Source organism: Notothenia rossii (assembly GCF_949606895.1).
Source record: "Notothenia rossii genome assembly, chromosome: 5".
Taxonomy (NCBI): domain Eukaryota; kingdom Metazoa; phylum Chordata; class Actinopteri; order Perciformes; family Nototheniidae; genus Notothenia; species Notothenia rossii.
The window spans coordinates 41556401-41575267 of record NC_136903.1 but is presented as its reverse complement, the minus strand read 5'-3'; the positions used below and the strand labels follow the sequence as shown (position 1 = coordinate 41575267).

The 18867-nt window shown below is 40.9% G+C and overlaps 1 protein-coding gene across 2 annotated transcripts in view; it reads left to right on the top strand.

Annotated features, from left to right (window-relative positions):
• LOC307041414 (synaptic vesicle glycoprotein 2B-like) overlaps nucleotides 1–18867 on the top strand; it is an 84194-nt gene that overhangs the window by 51181 nt on the left and 14146 nt on the right. For both annotated transcript variants that reach the window (XM_079684812.1, XM_079684811.1), the window contains 2 exons: nucleotides 15313–15401; nucleotides 17814–17947. In XM_079684812.1, the coding sequence (XP_079540938.1) occupies nucleotides 15313–15401; nucleotides 17814–17947 (223 nt within the window). The remainder of the gene's footprint in view (nucleotides 1–15312; nucleotides 15402–17813; nucleotides 17948–18867) is intronic.

Sequence of the window (18867 nt, the reverse complement as noted above, 5' to 3'; positions counted from 1 at the left end):
GGCTGGGAAAGGAAACACCTCGCTTTTGGAAGTGCAAGCATTCATGCATTATTAACTGCAAACCCGACGCGAAAGTACTTACCCCCGTCAGACAAACTAGACCGAAGAACTATGATCGTCTTGGTCTTATTGTTAGCGGGAGACATCCATCTGAATCCGGGCCCGGTGCAGACAAGAAGCCAGTCCTGCAGGCTCGAGGAGCTAGCATCACAACTAGCATCACAACTAGCATCTCTTCCGCTGCAGCAACAATTACGCGACGACAACAGAGACCGTGGAGACAGCGGAGACCGAGGAATCAACGGAGACTTCGACATTCCCCCGGGGACGCCTCGGCAGACAGACACGCATGAGGCAGTGATGAGAGGAAGTGAACCGAGATCCAAGGGAACAAATATCCGCCATGTTGTTAGCCACCCTGCTAGCATATCAACGGCTAAAGCTACAACGGAGCCTCCCTCCCCCCACCACCCCACCGCTCCAAGCAACACGGCAGGCCGCAAGCCGGTTGCTGTAACGGACAAAGACAAATATCTGCAAGCTGACGACATTGTGCATTTAAGCAACAAAAATGGACTACATATTTTTCATCTGAACACTAACAGCCTGAGACACAAACTGGCTGAACTCAGGCAGCTATTCATGAACGGTAAGGCAAGCATATTATGCTTTTCTGAGACCAAATTGGACAATTCCATTACGATTCAGAGATTGAAATTGAAGATTATCTTGTAGTGAGAAGGGACAAGAACGTGAATGGAGGTGGTGTCTGCATGTACATACATAAAGACACCAATTTCAAAAACCGTACTGACCTGCATCATGAAAATATTGAATCTGTGTGGGTTGAAATTCTTTTTGACAATGCTAAATCTGTAATAGTCGGGACAATCTATAGACCACCGGAACAGAGTGACTTTTATGATACATTAGATGGGTGTTTGGCTGAGGTGGGGGATGTAGAGACAATTATTATTGGAGACTGGAACACGGATATGCAACGTAAAGACACGTCCGTCTTCAAGTCCTTCAGTAGGATTTGTGATATGCTCGGCTTCAGCCAGCTAATCACCCAACCCACCCGGGTATCTGAAACAACACAGACTACCATTGATCTCATTCTGACCTCTGACAAGTCCAAGATCTCCGGTAAAGGGGTTATAGCATGCGGTTTAAGTGATCATTATATGATATTCTGTACCCGCAAAAGGCTAAAACAAAAGGCCGACTGTCACAAAACAGTCATATCTAGAGACCTCAAAAACTACTCTAGCGAGGCCTTTAACCTAGAACTGGAGAGCCTGGACTGGTCAGATGAGCTCAGTGGTACGCAAGTTGAAGAAACTTGGCTTGGTTTCAAAAATAAATTCTCTGCAATACTCAATGATTTGGCCCCCCTAAGAACAACCAGGGTAAAAAATCGCGCTGAGCCGTGCACTCCGGCATACTGACCGCCATGAAAACCAGAGACAAAAAATGCTCTGAGTTTCATAAAAGTAAGTCAATGATTTCCAAAAGCATGAGCAGTGAACTCCTGGCCCACGTGACTGAAATAAAAATTGAAAGAAACAGACTAAGAGATGACGTAAGCTCCATGATCAAAACTGGCAAAAAGAATTTCATCAATGTCAAAACTGAGGAAAACAAAAATAAACCCTGTGAACTTTGGAAATTACTCAATAACCAGCTTGGCTGCAGTACAAAACTCAAAACGAGATTTTCGAACTTAAACATAAAGACAGATAACAGGCTCATCACAGACAAACTGGACATGGCCAAGTATTTGAACATTTTTTTCACAAACATAGCCACAACTCTTGTAAATAAATTACCCTCCCACTCAGGGCTTTTCGGAGTAGATCACATCATGACCTACTACAAAAACCTAGGGGTACGCAAAGATGATTTCAGTCTAGCAAGGGTAACATCAGCAGAGGTACTCATTAAACTGAGTGCCCTCCAACCTAACAAGGCCACTGGCCACGACAATATCCCCTCCAAATTCCTCAGAGACACAGCAACTGCCATCTCACCAGTCATAGCTCACATAATTAACCTCTCCATAAAACAGGGAAAAGTACCCAAAGACTTCAAAATTGCAAGAGTAACCCCCCTGCACAAAAAGGGCAGCAAATTGGACCCAGGCAACTACCGCCCTGTTTCTATACTTACCTCCATCTCGAAAGTCATGGAAAAAATAGTATATGAACAGGTCGAAAAGTACCTCGCGGACAAGAAACTAATCTATGAATTTCAATCTGGCTTTAGAACATCCCACTCCACTGACACATGCCTTCTTTATTTGAACGACCACATCAAACAAGAGGTGGACGAGGGCAAATACTGCGGCATGGTGATGCTGGACCTGCAAAAGGCTTTCGACACTGTCAATCACCCCATTCTGATTGACAAGCTAAAAGCAATTGGTTTTGATAAACTATTGGTGAGCTGGATGCAATCCTACCTGGAGGGGAGAGAACAGATGGTGGAGGTAAACGGTACTCTGTCCCCCCCCCCTCCCAGTGGGCTGTGGTGTTCCACAAGGAAGCATATTAGGTCCGTTGCTGTTCCTAATTTATGCAAATGACATGTCATCAGCATTTGACTGCAACTTGTTCCTGTTCGCGGACGACTCAGCCCTGCTGGTCTCTGACAGGAGCAGATTGCAGGTTGAAAAAACCCTCAGCTCCGAGCTCGGCAGAATCTGCACCTGGCTCGCCGATAATAAATTATCATTACACCTGGGTAAAACAGAGTCCATTCTCTTCGGTTCGAAACATAATCTCAGCAAATCCGACGACTTCTCAGTTGCAGTGGGTGACATTATTGTCACAAGTAAGAAGGAAATTACATACCTAGGATCTATTCTTGAGGCAAACCTCTCCTGTGACAAAATGGCATCCAATGTAATAAAAAAAGTCAATCAAAGAACTAGATTCCTATACCGGATCTCCTCTCTGGTAAACAAAAACACCCTGAAAACTCTGGCAGGAGCACTCATTCAAGGGTACTATGACTATGCTTGCACGTCATGGTACCATAGCACATCCAAGGCGCTACAAATAAAACTTCAAACATCACAAAATAAACTGGTCAGACTACTGCTTGACCTTTCATCTAGAACCCACCTCACCTCTGCCCACTTTGACAACCTAGGATGGCTTAGAGTAGACGACAGTGTACAGCTACTTGCAATGGGCCTGGTCTACAAGATACACTACACCTCTATGGTACCCATGTACATGTCAAAATTCTTCCCAAAGGTCAAGGAATACCATGATCATAACACCAGAGGGAGCTCCAGAAATCATGTAAAACCCAGATTTGGCACAAAAAAGGGGGAATACACGTTTCGCAATTATGCCACATCAAGGTGGAACGCTCTTCCCACTACTGTAAAGGAAAGTAAAACTATACTTACCTTCAAAACCTCTCTTAAAGAGCACCTTCGGGGGAGAGCATTAAAAAACTGGCTCCGGTAATGGTACAAATCTCAACCTGTCGTACAATGGACAGCTTCCCCCCCCATCTATGTATTCCCTTGCATTTTAGACTCTGTTACTAACTGTATATCTGTAGACTTGGTATGTCTTAAATGTCCGGTTAGGATGTATTAGAACGAAATCTAAAATGAAAATTGTAAATAAGCCATCTGTATGTAAAAAACCACCTGTTTGTAAATTGTAAATAAGCCATCTGTATGTCAAATATGTCTTATATGTCTTAAATGATATGATGAATTGGAAATGGGGGACCCTGATGTAAACAAGACGAAAGTCTTTCTCTGGTCTGCATCCCCTTAACAATTGTATGTTTTGAGCTGTACTGTACTGTACCCAATATACAAGCTGTTAATAAACTTTTCAATCAATCAATCAAAAACCTTATTTCGTGAACCCTTTGAAGAGTACTGTCACACCGGTGTGATCATTCTATAATACACCTTTTAAGCCCGGGGGAGAAATGCTAACGCTACATTAGCATCGGTGATCTTTTCTACTTCACGCTATCTGCACAAATGGTCGACATTAAACATTAAAAAGATCAGGCAGTTCAGAGAGAATCAAAGGAAGGCAGGCAGGCAGGCAGCTTTGCATGACATTCTTCTGGACGTGTTTCATTGTGGTGATAGTGAGGGTAGTCAATTCCTTTTTTGAGAAGTCAGTAGTGACAGCCATCTTGGTGACGTGTGTTGTTGTGCGAGTCTGCGAGACTAGAGTTGTAGTTCATTGAGCGTTTCACACAAAAAAATGTGTGTGACACATTTTTATTTTTTTGACTTGAAAAATTATCTTTTAAATTGACAAACATCATATGTGTAATTCATGGCACAATTCAAACGGCATCGAAAGATAATCTTTCTCTCTCCATTGACTTCAATACATAATTTTTCCGAAATAAGGTCCCATGGAGCTCCCCCGGAAATGGAGGGACTTCGCCACTCTATAGACTACTTGTTGTTGCTATCCTATTGTGGCATAAGCCGTTTTCTACAGGCACATTTTACTGGCGTATTTTTCATTATGATTCTACTTGTGATGAGGGATGGGTATCGTTAAAGTTTTAATGGTACTACTACTTTTATCGATACCGCTTATCGATCCGGTCCTTTAACGCTACTCTTATCGGTTCTTTTGGAGAAAAAAATAAGGTAAACTTACCAAACAAATTGTGAACAAAACTAACATTGCTTTTTATTTAAATTAAATACATAATATTTCACATCAAAAGAAACAACAATCTTTTAACAAATCGTATTAAATAATCTGATGACAGAATTGTAAACAGAATAGCTGAAACTTTAACAAAATAAATAACTCTAATAATGAACCCATGTTTGTATAATTGAGTTAACTCCTTGTGTTGCTGCTAGCATACATAATACCTGACGTGGAAACGTTACTCGTGGATGGGGCTACAGAGCTACAAGAAAGACAGTCAAACCCGGTGCATTCCTCCGTCTGAGTGTGGTGCACTTTTGCAAAATGTTTCGACAAATTGCTCGTGTTAACGCCCTTACATGCTAAACTCTTATTGCACTTTTGGTAACCAGCATTGTCCACATCGAGACGGGTAAAGTTTAACCACACCTCGGAGCGCGTTCTCTCCGCCATCTCCTCCGTGTGTGTGTGTGTTGCTGGATGTACAGATGTAGCGATTCATTTCAGACAGTTTGAAACGCGGGGGCCGTGATTGGTACGTGATCTGCCATCGCTCAAGGGAAAACCTCCAGCTTGACTTGAGACCGCCCCCGTGATAGATAAATGTAATTATAATGAAGCCAGCTGCAATGGATCATTGATCCACCAGGGGGTGCAGTGGGGTTCCACACTGGAGCTCATGTGAAATAAAGTCAGATACAGTACGCTGGATGTACAGCGGAACTTTGTTCAGATCCATATGTCACGGATATCATACTACTGTGCTAAATAAGAGACATGTAATCATTTACAAAACATCACCATGTTGTTATTTAACAAAATAATTTTGTTATTCGAAAAAAACGAACGGGAGGAAATGCAGCCCGGCTCTCGATTTTTAATCCTAATTTAATCATCATCTTCACCACGATCATTTATGTTTATGTTCGCCGAATTGACATGAAATCACTGACACATATGAATATACTGTATTCAACTTCATTAAAACGTTATTAACGTGCCTAAACTCAGTAATTCACCAAAAATATGTATATTTTAATGGAGCTTCGTCGGTCGATCAGGATCCCTAAGTGTAGCGGAGGGATCCTCATCTGGACGAAGGGTGTTATTTTCCCCATAAGGAACAAGTCGCTGCAAATTATCCCGCTTATTACATGGCCACATTCTCAACCAACGACATGACTCCCAATATTAATTGAAATGCTTTTATGGATTTAGAAAATGTTTTTATTGATTTAAAAAATAGTTGTATGTATTGATTTAAATTGACATGCATCCGCTAAGAAAAATAGTCCGTTGTTACCGTTTTTTAAACAGTCTGAATGAAACGGCAGCTCTCAGCTGTGTATTTACACAACAAATGGCCCATCAACCACAGCTCTCTCCCCCCTTCCCCCCCTCCCCCCTGATCTTTCTTCTCCAGCAGCTAAATTAACAGTAGGTTACTCTGAGTGACCATAGACTGTATGTGACAAGCTTACAGTTAGTGACGTAACAACACCATAAAAGCTGGTGGGTTGAAAGCAATACGGGAGGTAAAAATAACTAGAATAATTGTGATTTATTTATTGTGGCTTTTATGTTTTTAGGTATAAAATGTTATGTAATTCAGGCTTATAGTTCACCCTTCTCTAAAAGCCTTCAACAATGACAATATTCATTGTAATTTAATAAATCCTTCCAACACACATTGTAAAAAATAGCCAACTGTAAGTTAAGAAATCATTTCAATATGTACATCTTCTGATGTAACAACAATAACATTATAAATAGTAACATAGCTGAACATGGTATTGCACATTTAGCTTTGAGTGTTACTGACCTGAGATGTTTTTATTACATGAATTAAGGTGACTGAGGCTTTTTAACATACAGGGATGCAAACTCATCAGGTATGAAAAAGGTGACAAGGATCCGAGCCCCGGGCTCCCCCACCCCACGGAATGACAGAGGATTTTAGCAGTCAGAACAACTAAAGCAGCAGTGTTAATAATAACAGAAACGCCAAAGAGTCACATCTAATAGAAATATATAAAAGCATTTATTTTAAATTGTGTAGCAGTCAGTTTATAATTTTGGCAGCACTGTTGAGCATTTTGAAAATGTATTTTCGTGCCTCTGTGCAAGGCTTAAGTCTTTTTATCTTTATAGCCACATGGTGTAAAGTAACCAGTGGCGGGCCGTGCATTTCACACCTAGGCCTTCAGTGATGTCCTACACACAGTCCTACCTGAATTATTCCACCTCTTAATACCATCATTATGACGCCATGGCTCTAGAAACTATACATTTAGACAGAAACGCAGTATAACCGGGTGTTGCATCACCTTAACATAGTCAAGTACAACAGAGTTATATTAATATTTCCGAAGCATTTATAATCAATATATCCGCATTTACAATTAAGAGTGTTAAACTACCATCTTTAAGATCGCTTGGATACTGTCAAAACTTAAAAATAAAAGGGGCTTTTAAGGCATTAGTCTACAAAGTTTTATAAAGTCCACCAAAAGTATGTGAGCTTTAACAAGTTTGTTCACTAAACAGCACATTGTCGCACCCAAAGCAGTTTCATTTAAGAAACGTGACGATAAAGACACAACTATTCACTGAAAAGAAAAGAAAACAAACAAATAATTTGGATTTGTTCATGAGGATATATTTGCGACAGTGGTGAAAGTGTATTCCTAGCCCTGAATGTCCACTTTGATAAAGGTTAAACCAAAACAATTCAACAAGTCTCCTTGAGTACTTTTACTGCACAGCTGAGCCAGTGCGCCACACACATCTCTATATCTCTTGCAGAAGCATCAAACATTTATTTTTTATATATTTATCATTTTAATTACAAATATATTAATTTGTTAATATTGATTTAATATTAACGACATAAAATGACAAAAATATATAAAAATAAAATAAAAAATAAAATGCTTTGTACTCACCAAAACAACTGATTATTTGAACACAAAATCCATCCTCCTTTCTTTCCTCAAGAAGACTTCAATGACTCTGTTGTACAGTTTATCTGTGCGTTTCAGTTCCACCAATAAGTCATTTTCTATAGACATGAAGGCTAATGATGAAAGCCGAGTCTGTCCAGTAGAATTTCTGGCATAAGTTTTCATTCGCTTTAAGGCCGAGAATGACCGCTCGACAGAAGCAGTGGACACAGGGATAGTCACTACCACACATGCCAATGTGTAAAGCTGCCCCATGCTCTCACTCAGATTTTTCTGCTTAAGGAAATCAAGGAGATCAGTGGGACTTTTCCCTTCAAAATCAGTCATGGAATACATTACAGTCAGTTCTGTTTTTAGCCGGGACAGATCGAACGGTGTTCCGTGACTCTGTGTTAATTTGGCTAAGGCTGTTTGCGGGAATTTTTTCCGGTAGGTCTGAAAGTGCTGGGGGTCCAGGAGGGAGAGAAACATTAATTTTTCTTGGTCTTGAAACCTACTCCGTATCTGGCAAAGAATGTTGTCCAGAATATTGCTGTGGAGTTGTTGGTAGTATGCGCGAAGGTCTCCTTGTGCTGTACGTGGGCCTCTGCGTGCGCTCGGACCACTTGAGATGCGCGCTGTGTCCTCGTAGATCTGACGAAACTGGCACCTCTCTCGCTCAATTGTGTCACAAAACTCGTTCACCCTTGTCAGACAGAATTGTACATCCAATGTTTGTTTCTGTAGTATTCCAAAGAGCACATCTGAATGCTTAAAAATCCCATTGAATGTTTCAATCAAAAAACAAAACTCAAAATCATCCAAACATGCATTAAATCCATGAGTGCTCAGCATAGTATCCCCATCATACTCCTCATGATGTTCCAGTATGTGGTCAAACACCTCCTTTAGGGAAACTCTCTTCTCAAAGACTGCATTGACCAATCTCGATGTATATTGCCACCGCGTTGGTGCAACATTAGGAAGACGACGTTTGCAAATGTCATCCAGCAGTTGCGTGTGCTCAGGGGATCTGGAGAAAAATGCTGCAAGGCCATTGAGGCTGGCAAAAAAGACCTTGCATTCTTTAAGCTTTTAGGCCCCTTGAGTCAGTACTAAATTTAGTGGATGTGCATAGCAGTGAATGAATAAGGCCATAGGGGCCCTCTCCTTAACTTTAGCCTGCACCCCATTTAGTCCAGATGCCATGACCGCTGCGCCATCATCACACTGTGCCACAACTTTATCCAGACTACATTCATATTCCTCCACGAAACGGAAAATAAGAGCGGCAATGTCATCAGCTCGCTTGCCCCTTGTAACATCTTCAAATCTGACAAACCGCTCCTTGACACCTGTGTCCGTCACATAACGCAGGACAAGTGCCAGCTGTGCTACATTACCCACATCTGTCGTCTCGTCCACCATAACAGCGACAAAGGGTGCTTTTTTAATCTCCATTTTGATCTCTTCTCCCATCACTTCAGCAATAGCATAAATCAGGTCGTTTTGTATTTTGCCTGACGTCCCAGTAAACACTTTGTTTGTGGACAGGTGGTAATGCAAGTCTGTGTTGTTCTCAGCAAGCAAAGAAAGAAGCTCCACGTAGTTTCCTCTGTTTCTGGACTCGGCGCTTTCATCGTGTCCCCTAAATGAAAGTTCCTTTTTACCCAAAAACAGGACACAATCAATCAGTCTTTTCAATATTTCCCTATTTTTGTTCACCCTTTCGTTGTGGAGCTCCGTTTCCCGGCGCACTTGTTCGTTGAGCTGTAGATCCACTCGGGTGTCCCCAAAGGTTTTCAAAAGCACCATTGCTTGTAAGTGCCCAGCCGTGCTTTGGTTTCTCGTTGCTGCCTTGGTTAGACAACTCAAGTTTGCAAATCCAGTGTGGCTCCAAACACCAAATCGATCAGTTGCAAATAGCAGGCATTCCCAGCAGTACAATTTGCAGTGCCTCTCGGAGGCTGTGAGCCAGGGGTACCGCTCGTAGTTAGTGATTTGAAAGTGGCGGACAAACCCTTTTCCCCGCTGTGATAGGCTCGCTAGCGTCGGGGTTGGCCGTTCTCTTCTCACGATGTCTAGCTTTTCTTGAAAAGTTCGTCTTGAAAATGGCGTTGTAATTATATCTACGACCAAATCAATCTCTTCTCCTCCTTCAGCCTTTGTGGGTTGAAAAAAAAGAGCTTGTAGAAATCTACACAAATTAGCTCGTTCCAATTCAAGTGCAGTTTGCTAGCTCTACATAGCTCTGCCTCTCAATAGTGCGTATCCAATCAAAAGACGTGCACGTGCTGACGTCATCGTACGCCTGCTAGCTGGCCCGTTGTCGCCAACTCAAAATCTGATTGGTTAAAGCCGCAGTTTGGTTTCCGTTCACTTTAAGCTACAGGCGACCGCACTGTTGATTCTGAAGGCCTAAGGGCAGATTTCTTGGACCCTGGCAACACATTATGGCTGAAATATGATTGGATAAAAGCTCTAACATAAAGGCCAGCCCTCCAAATCTCGTTCTGAGGCTGGAAGCAGCGCAACCAAGAGGAAAGCTATGAAATGAAGAGAATAGACTATGGGGAATAATTTAATACATATTTGTGGAAAAAATATATCAAAATTAAATTGATATTCTGATGATGTTTAGGCCAGCAGAGAAGGCCTTGCTGGCCCTGACGGCCCACCACTGAAAGTAACTAAGTTCATAAACTCAACAAGTACTATACTTGGGCACAATTTTGAGATACTTGTACTTTATTTAAGTATTTCAATGTTTTGCTACTTTGTTCTTCTACTCCACTACAGTTCAGAGGTACATGGTGTACTTTGACTCCACTACATGTATTTAATACCTTTAGTTACTTCACAGATCTGGATTAATTAAGTGAAATATAATCAAGTGTTAAATCAGACTTTAGTTTCCACCTGGAGTAAATCCACAAGCTACCCTGCAGTATACAAAGTCATTCAAACTAGCTGCACCTTTACCAGCTTTGAGAACACTTTCATGATCAATCATTATAAAACATATCATATCTATTATTCTGAAATGGACCAATCTGCACAATGACTACTTTTACTGTCGCTACTTTCACTATATTTTGATGATACTACTTTTCTACTTTTACTTGAGGAACATTTTGAATGCAGGACTTTTACTGTAACAGAGTATTCCTAACCTCTGGGACTATTACTTTTACTCAAGTACAAGATCTGAGTACTTCTACTTTTACTCAAGTACAAGACCTGAGTACTTCTACTTTTACTCTAGTACAAGATCTGTGTGCTTCTACTTTTACTCAAGTACAAGACCTGAGTGCTTCTACTTTTACTCAAGTACAAGATTTGAGTACTTCTACTTTTACTCTAGTACAAGATCTGTGTGCTTCTACTTTTACTCAAGTACAAGATTTGAGTACTTCTACTTTTACTCTAGTACAATATCTGTGTGCTTCTACTTTTACTCAAGTACAACATCTGAGTACTTCTACTTTTACTCAAGTACAAGACCTGAGTACTTCTACTTTTACTCAAGTACAAGATCTGAGTACTTCTACTTTTACTCAAGTACAATATATATATACTTATAACACCTCTGTTTATAGCCTATGAAAAAAACTATTAGAAATAGAAGGCTAAAGCTAACGTTAGCAGATAGTGACAATGTATGCAAGCTAGCTAGCTCAACGATTCCTTAAATAATATTGCCACAGAAAAACATTTCAGTTCACATCATGCTCTGCCGCTCCGACAGGGAGCTCTGCTCTGAACACCTGAACGGCCCATTCTAACAGCTGTTCACCAGTGGTCCAGTCTGTGCCACAGTGAATCCGGACGCACAGTTAATATTAACGAACGCACCCGTAGGTAATGTAGCTGCTGAAGCTAGACCATCATGTCGGAGCAGCAGAGCCTTATTATATATCCATGAGCAGAGCCGACAGGCAGGAAGACTCGAGCATGTTTGTCATGATGGCACATAACAGCTCACGGCCGCAGATTACTCCGGGTCCCAGCCCCTCCCATACCCCAAACATATTTGTATTGCAGATCTACTTGAATCACACAAACGACTTATTTTGGATTCAAAACGACGAATTTCGCCGAAAGGTGACAAGTTTGCATCACTGAACATAGACAGAGCACAACTGAAACATAACATCTGAGATGTAACAACATAGTACACTTTTCGGGGATGCTTGGGATGTGAGGAGTGTTGGACACTTAGAACGGGCGTGTCGCCTGGCAGGACAGGAGAGTGTGTGCACCAGTCTGCCTTGATCTATGAATTCATGTCCGTGACACTCACTGCTGCCCACAGCTGTTTTATAGAAGGAAATTCCTTCACTTCATGAAAGTGTTTTAACCACACACACCTCTACACACACATGACGGGTGTTATTTTCCCCACAAGGAACAAGTCGCCGCAAATTATCCCGCTTATTACACGGCCACATTCTCAAAAAAGTAACGACATGACTCCCAATATTAATTGAAATGCTTTTATGGATTTAGAAAATGTTTTTATTGATTTAAAAAATAGTTGTATGTAGGCTATTGATTTAAAAAATAGTTGTCTGTATTGATTTAAATTGACATGCATCCGCTAAGAAAAATAGTCCGTTGCTACAGTTTTTTAAACAGTCTGAATGAAACGGCAGCTCTCAGCTGTGTATTTACACAACTAATGGCCCATCAACCACAGCTCTCTCCCCCCCTCCCCCCTTGATCTTTCTTCTCCAGCAGCTAAATTAACGGTAGGTTACTCTGAGTGACAAGCTTACAGTTAGACACAACACTGTAATTGCAAGTGACCCTCAGTTAGTTGACTTTTATGTTCAACTGCTAAATTCGTTACTGATAAAAAAGGGCTTTTACTGTACCTAATTACCTTAACACTAGAACCGACGGAGGTTTTTGTATAGGCCTACCTAAACCCGTCAAATCCCGCTATTAGAATGCAATTTTTAACAACATAGGGTGCTACATAACACACTTTCAGGAAAAGTCACGGACTGGGAGACTTTAATATTTTATTGAAAAAAAGTTACATTGCACACACACAACACACATCACACAAATTGACCCGATTGGCGGTTCTAGTGTTAAATAAACTCACTAATTAATGAAAAAAGTTCAATACGCATTATTCTTATTCTTATCATTCTTTATGAGCGCAGAAATAGTCTTAAAATCAGATCTGTTTTTTAAATGAAATCTGACGGCAGGCAGTTAGCTCCGATCACCTATGATAAATGCGCCGCACCTAATCGCTGGCCATTCAGACACAGACACTGTTCGAAATGGGGGCGAGCGAGGGGGAGCTTGGCTCCCCCGAAGAGGGAGGGAGCTCCCCTGAGGACTGACTTTGAGATAAATAGGGCGAGCCCAAAACAATCGTACATATTTGTGTCACACAGATTAGAAATGTTGAGTTTCTGTAAATAACAGTTCTTGAAATAAATAATAGTTATTGTTCATTACAGTTTCTGAATATTTGTTTTATATTTGTGAATATGTCTGGGTGTTGCCATCTGTACGTGGCGGCGCTGCATTCTTACTGACGTTGCCATGGTTATGGCGGTGATGCCGGCGCGGTATTTGAAATGTTCATATTGATATTTTTTTAACTCTGGCTGTGTAATAAAAATATATGGCAACACGAAAACAGCCAAGCGTCACAGCTTTTGGATTCACAAGCAAAGAAGCGAAGGAGTCTAAAAATGACAACGTGAACGGAAAACAACTTTTAGTTGGCCGGCTGTAAGCGGCGTTAGGGTCGAGCTTGACAGCTCCACACCGAGGGAGAGGCCTGCCGATCCGGAGCCTGAAGAGGCTTCAACAACGGCCACATCCGCCGGCATAGTGACACCGTCTGTATTAGTAGAAGAGTGTTTTTATAGCAATTGATCGCATCCGCGCTGCTGCGCCAATCAACAGAGCGTGCGTGTGACATATTTAGTAGCAGGATGTGCTCTGAAAAATAGGGCTCCCCGAAAGCAAATGGGTAATTCGAAAACTGTATACAAATCAAACTGTAGACGGTGTGAAAGCACCTATTGTTTTAAATAATGGTCGGAATGTGACCTGTGAGCCTTCTGAATTACCGTGGGACAGCACATTCTAAACTAAAATGTTCAATCAATAAAGTAACATCTTATCTTATCTTAATAATATCTTCATATTAATAATAATAATAAATCATACAGTATGTGTCCGAAAGGGAGCAGGAGGAAGCAAACACAAAAATATACTGCATATTAAAGCAAACGATTGTAAAGGTTAAAGTATGAGCATAACAAATAAAGAAGTGTAATGTAAACATTTACATTATGATTATTTAATATATAAAGACTATATATTATTGAATTACAAGATTAGATATACTTTAGTTGATCTAAAATATTGATGTGTTCAAATTCTCTTCAAAACACAACTGAAAGTCCATGAAACTTGTCTTTCTGTATTTGTGAATGAAGCGCCATCTCCTGGTTAAAACCTGAAATTGAAAATCTGGCAACGCCCTCTTGGAAAATAGTGGGAGGGCTTAACATTCCTCTATACTGGTCTTTGGCAGGTAGTAGGCAGGAAGCTGTAAGCTGGAGTCCGAAATTCAGTGCTACATCTGTAGCAGCTGCGTGTGTGTAAACTGCTCCGCCCCCTCACACACAGACGGGGAAGAGAGAGAGATCTCTCGTCTGGATTGGAAAGATCGAAAATACTACAAATAATCATAGACGTATTTTGAAGTCTTTTTGCATATTAGAAACGGAGTTGGCGACACTAAAACTGCAATACAATGTTTGTGTAGCAACAATACATTACATATATTTTTAGTACCGATAAAAAGACAGATAACGTTGGAGCTTAACGGGACCACAGTCTTTAATAATTCAGCCCTGGGGCCCGTTTAATACCGGGGCTCGGTACCCATCCCTACTTGTGATAGTCGGACTTGACAACCTGTGCAGCCCATGTATTGATTCCATCTGATAGCTGCTACAATACAAAACAACACTTCTGCCTGCTCTCCACAATGATCAATGACAGCGAACGGATGGTCAAAGTAAGGTACAAATAAACAGAATCACACGAAGCCTGGTTAGTGTTGCCTGACTTTATAAAGTGTGTTTTTTTTAGAAGTGTGTGGTTGCGTTCTAGTCCCTTTGCTCAGCGCTACTGCTTGTTTCAGCTTTTATTTGCCGTACTCTCCATAAACTGTTAGCTCAGGTTAAACTTGCCCCCCTCCGACGTAAGCGTGACGCATACGGTTCTTGCTTCTAGACCGATTTTTTTTCCGAGCTTGGTTTTCGGTGAAAAGAGCCGGCTCCGCTGCGGTGTGAACAGGAAAAACCGGTGCTTATCAGGCTCAAGATCCGAACCGGCCCTGGAACCGCATTGGTGTGAAAGGGGCATGTTTGCGGGGCCCCGCAGTCATCCGGTTCGACCTGACTATGGCTGTGACTGACCCGAGCTTGCGCTTCATCGTTCTGATAGCTCCGCCCCTCCGCCCCTCCGCTCCAACCCCCTTCCCTCCCCCCACATCTACAGGTGAAAATTACTTTAGCGACACATTCATCTGCAAGTGCTCACATCAGGTTTTACAAGCTCTCGCATTTTGCACCATATCTACCTTCATAAATAAACTTCATCATGGTTTGAAAGGGTATTGCTTGGTTTAAAAAAATGTATTTATGTTTTTTGTCCTCCTTTAGGTGTTCCATAGAGAACGAGTGGAGAACTTCCATTTCAACTTTTCTTTAGAAAACCAGATCCATAAAGAAGGGGAATACATCAATGACTCGTATGTACCGCTGCATCATCTTCATAACACAAAGCTATGCAGTGATATTGTCCGCACACAGCAGGTAGAGTCTTGAGGTTGAGTTGGAACACATGTGTGCTAAGACATGCTCAGCTTTAATACATATGCACAACTGAGTAATGAGTCTTTGGAAGTAGTCAGGAGTGTGAAGACGATACAGACTAAGGGCACTGAGATATCATAATGAAGAGCAGGCCAGAAATCGTACAAATGAGTATTGAAAACGTTAGAATTCAGAATGTCGTCGGCTCTTCTGATAGGCCTTTGTAGAGACCACCTAAAATGAGCCGGTAATTATTGTTGGCCGATGGATCAGATCACCCTCAGACCATAATAGCAAATTGAGGCTTAAAAATATGAGAAGACTTATCAATACCTCCATAATCTTCAGTCTGGTTAGCTATGAATCTTCCAAAACTTCGAAACACCTTGTCCTGGACATAGTTTCTACAGTATAAACTGCAACAGTACAAAAGGCCCACACAAACTGCAGAACACCGGGGCTTTCGGAACACTCAAATGATTTAATTCCCATTTAACCTGTTAAGGGGCTTTTTTCCACCGTTTTTTTCTGTGTCTCAGGGCTTCTTAAAATATCATGAACTATTCATGTGTCATACTCACTTAACGGGAAGAAACTCAGCTAACTGATGATATGAACCATTTTAAAAATAAAAAAACAAGTCTCACAAGAAGCTAACCTTTTGTTGAATGAGCCCTAAGCGAAAAAATGCTAACGCACTCTAGGTATAAATCGATCGATATACTTGGATATGCACAAACAAACTTATTCTAACAAACTGAGATTCCACAGATTCTAGAAATATTAAATCATCACTGAGCGATCAGAACTTGCGACAGGGGAAGCAAATGCAGACATCACACAACGTAACTTTAGGTAGCAAAACACGGAGATATGTTCACCTTTTGCTGTTATTCTGATCAAAAGTTGCGTTCAATGGCATTAAAACGAGAAAAACGCGGTTGAAGGTTAATCCATAGGTTAATCCAATGTGTCTGTCACTTTGAAAAAATTATTGATGATCCATAATTCAATTTTTATGTCAAAACAGAGTTTTCATATTAGCTGCTAATGATAGCTTCCAGAGTGTATGACAGCTCCCTGTTTTGTCTCCTTGGATACGAGTCAAAACAACTCACAGACTGCGCATTGGGCCGGGTGCTGAAATTGTAGCCCTTGGACCATCAGATATGACGACGCTGATTGGCTGAAATTATGTTTCGGCGGCATAGTACTTTTCAGGTAGCAACAGTCAGCAGTCAGTTGGCTGCTGCTGCACTTAGGGCTCTTTTCTTACTGCCCAGACGAGAGGTTAATGATACACGAGCAAAGATTTCTGCGGCCAGGCAGGAAACACATGACTTATCAGTAACTTTAGACATCGTAACACAATTTTAAACGAGATTTTATTGTGGATTATACAATTTTCTGATATATAATATGTAGGCCTACCTTGTATATTAAAAAAAAAAAAAAATTTTTTTTTTTTTTAATGACAATCTAAAATGTGGGAAGAGGGGGGGCGGCGCCCGTAGCGCCCCTATGGGCCGGCCACCACTGTATACACTGTGTATACATGCATATGTCAGGTACACTATCAAGTCAGTAAATATGTAGCCCCTGATTTTGTTAGAACAACCTGAAGTCATATCGAGTGTCTGCTGTTCTGTTTTCCTTTGAAAAAGGGTTAGAGAGAACCCATCAACGCTACTCAGGCTACACGTCTCACCGCTGTGCAGAGTTAATTCAGTTTGACCTTTTTGTAATCTTTAATTCCACAACAAATAAGGTACCTTTCATACTTGTTTTTTCTATTTTGCAACTATAATATTCTTTGAATTGATGTGCACCTATTTGTATCTCTTCATTCCTTTCAATCTGATTCTAGCTTTTAAACAAACTTTGCACCACCTCTAAAGTATTATCCAAGTTTAATTTTAAAACCATGAGCTGGACTTGGTGTTGCTGTGTGGTTTTGTCACAAAATGAGCGAGAGAACCCAAGGGTTAGGGTTAGACTTCACCTCTGCACGAGGACATGTTCATTGCAGATATACAGTATGGTGTACTACTGTATATTATTTAACTTCTATGCATTTTGCAGAATTGAAAAATACAGAGTGGGCTTTAACTTATTATACGGTATTGATGGTATAATAAAGGCTGCCAATGGAGTACACAATATCATGTTTCCATGGAGATGATCATTCCACCCTTTGAACTCCGTGGCAGTAATATCAGAGACGGCCATGTTGAATTAACCAGTCAAACCCATTCTTAGCTTTCTAATTCTGAGCTGCCACAGCAATAGAAGTGAGTCCATGTTTTTTTTGTCTGTTGGCTTGTGTGTGTCCCACCCCACCCCCATAGGTTCATCAAAATAGAGATGAAGTCAGTGAGGTTTGAGGGCTCACTGTTTGAAGGCTGTCGCTTTGAAGACATCAGGTCCACAGACACTATGTTTGAGAACTGCACCATCCGCTCCACCCGCTTCTCTGACACAGGTAGGTTCAGCTGGAGCAGGAGGGGGGCCATTACAGAAAACAAGAGTGATGCAGGAGTTACGGTTCAGAGGGTTAAATCTAAATCTTTACTCGCTGCTGCATTCCATCATTTTCAGGAACCTCTCCAGATACTTCAAACAAATATTTGCAGTGCTCACACTAAATATATTAAAAATCCCTCAATGGTTCACTATTTGACATTAAATTGTCATCACTGCATTACAAAATATAAATACTTGTTATCCCAAACGTATACAGATGAAAGGCTGCCTAAACAATAATGTAGGTCTAGTCTATAATACATGTATTAAGAACGGTAGTTTAAGAAATGAAGCTGGTACAGTTCGAGAGTTTTGGCCATGGTTTCATAAATTAAAGTCTTTTTGTGGTTGATAAAGGTGTCGCACTATTATTTATATTGCGTCCCCTGATAATTACTCTAAATAAATGACATTTTACTATGAATCTTTATGATGTCAATTTTTAAGCTGACAATAAAATCTTGTATATCACAGACTCTGTCGCCGACCAGGGTTGTGGTCGAGTTGTCACACATCAGGCCGTCTTTTCCTAACCGCCATTGCTTAACCTCTGTGACTCACGTCATGGGGTTAAACAATTTCGCAAGTTATTGCATTAGTTTTAAAATGCGTAATAAGCACCGTAATTTACATTAGCTCGTTTCTCCGTCACAATCATTTGCAATGAATTGTGGGACAACATTTTCTCCTCCCCTTTGTAAAGGATGGTCCAGTGTATCCTCAGGTAAAGGAGGTTATAAAGGAAATATTGAAGTTCCTTTCCATCAACTAGAGACTCTGAACAGCTCTTTTCATGGCTGCTCTTAAAGAACTTCCAGATCACTTTACTCTGTTACGAACGTTCCTAAGCAAAAAGGTCTTCTCCAGGTTTCAACATGT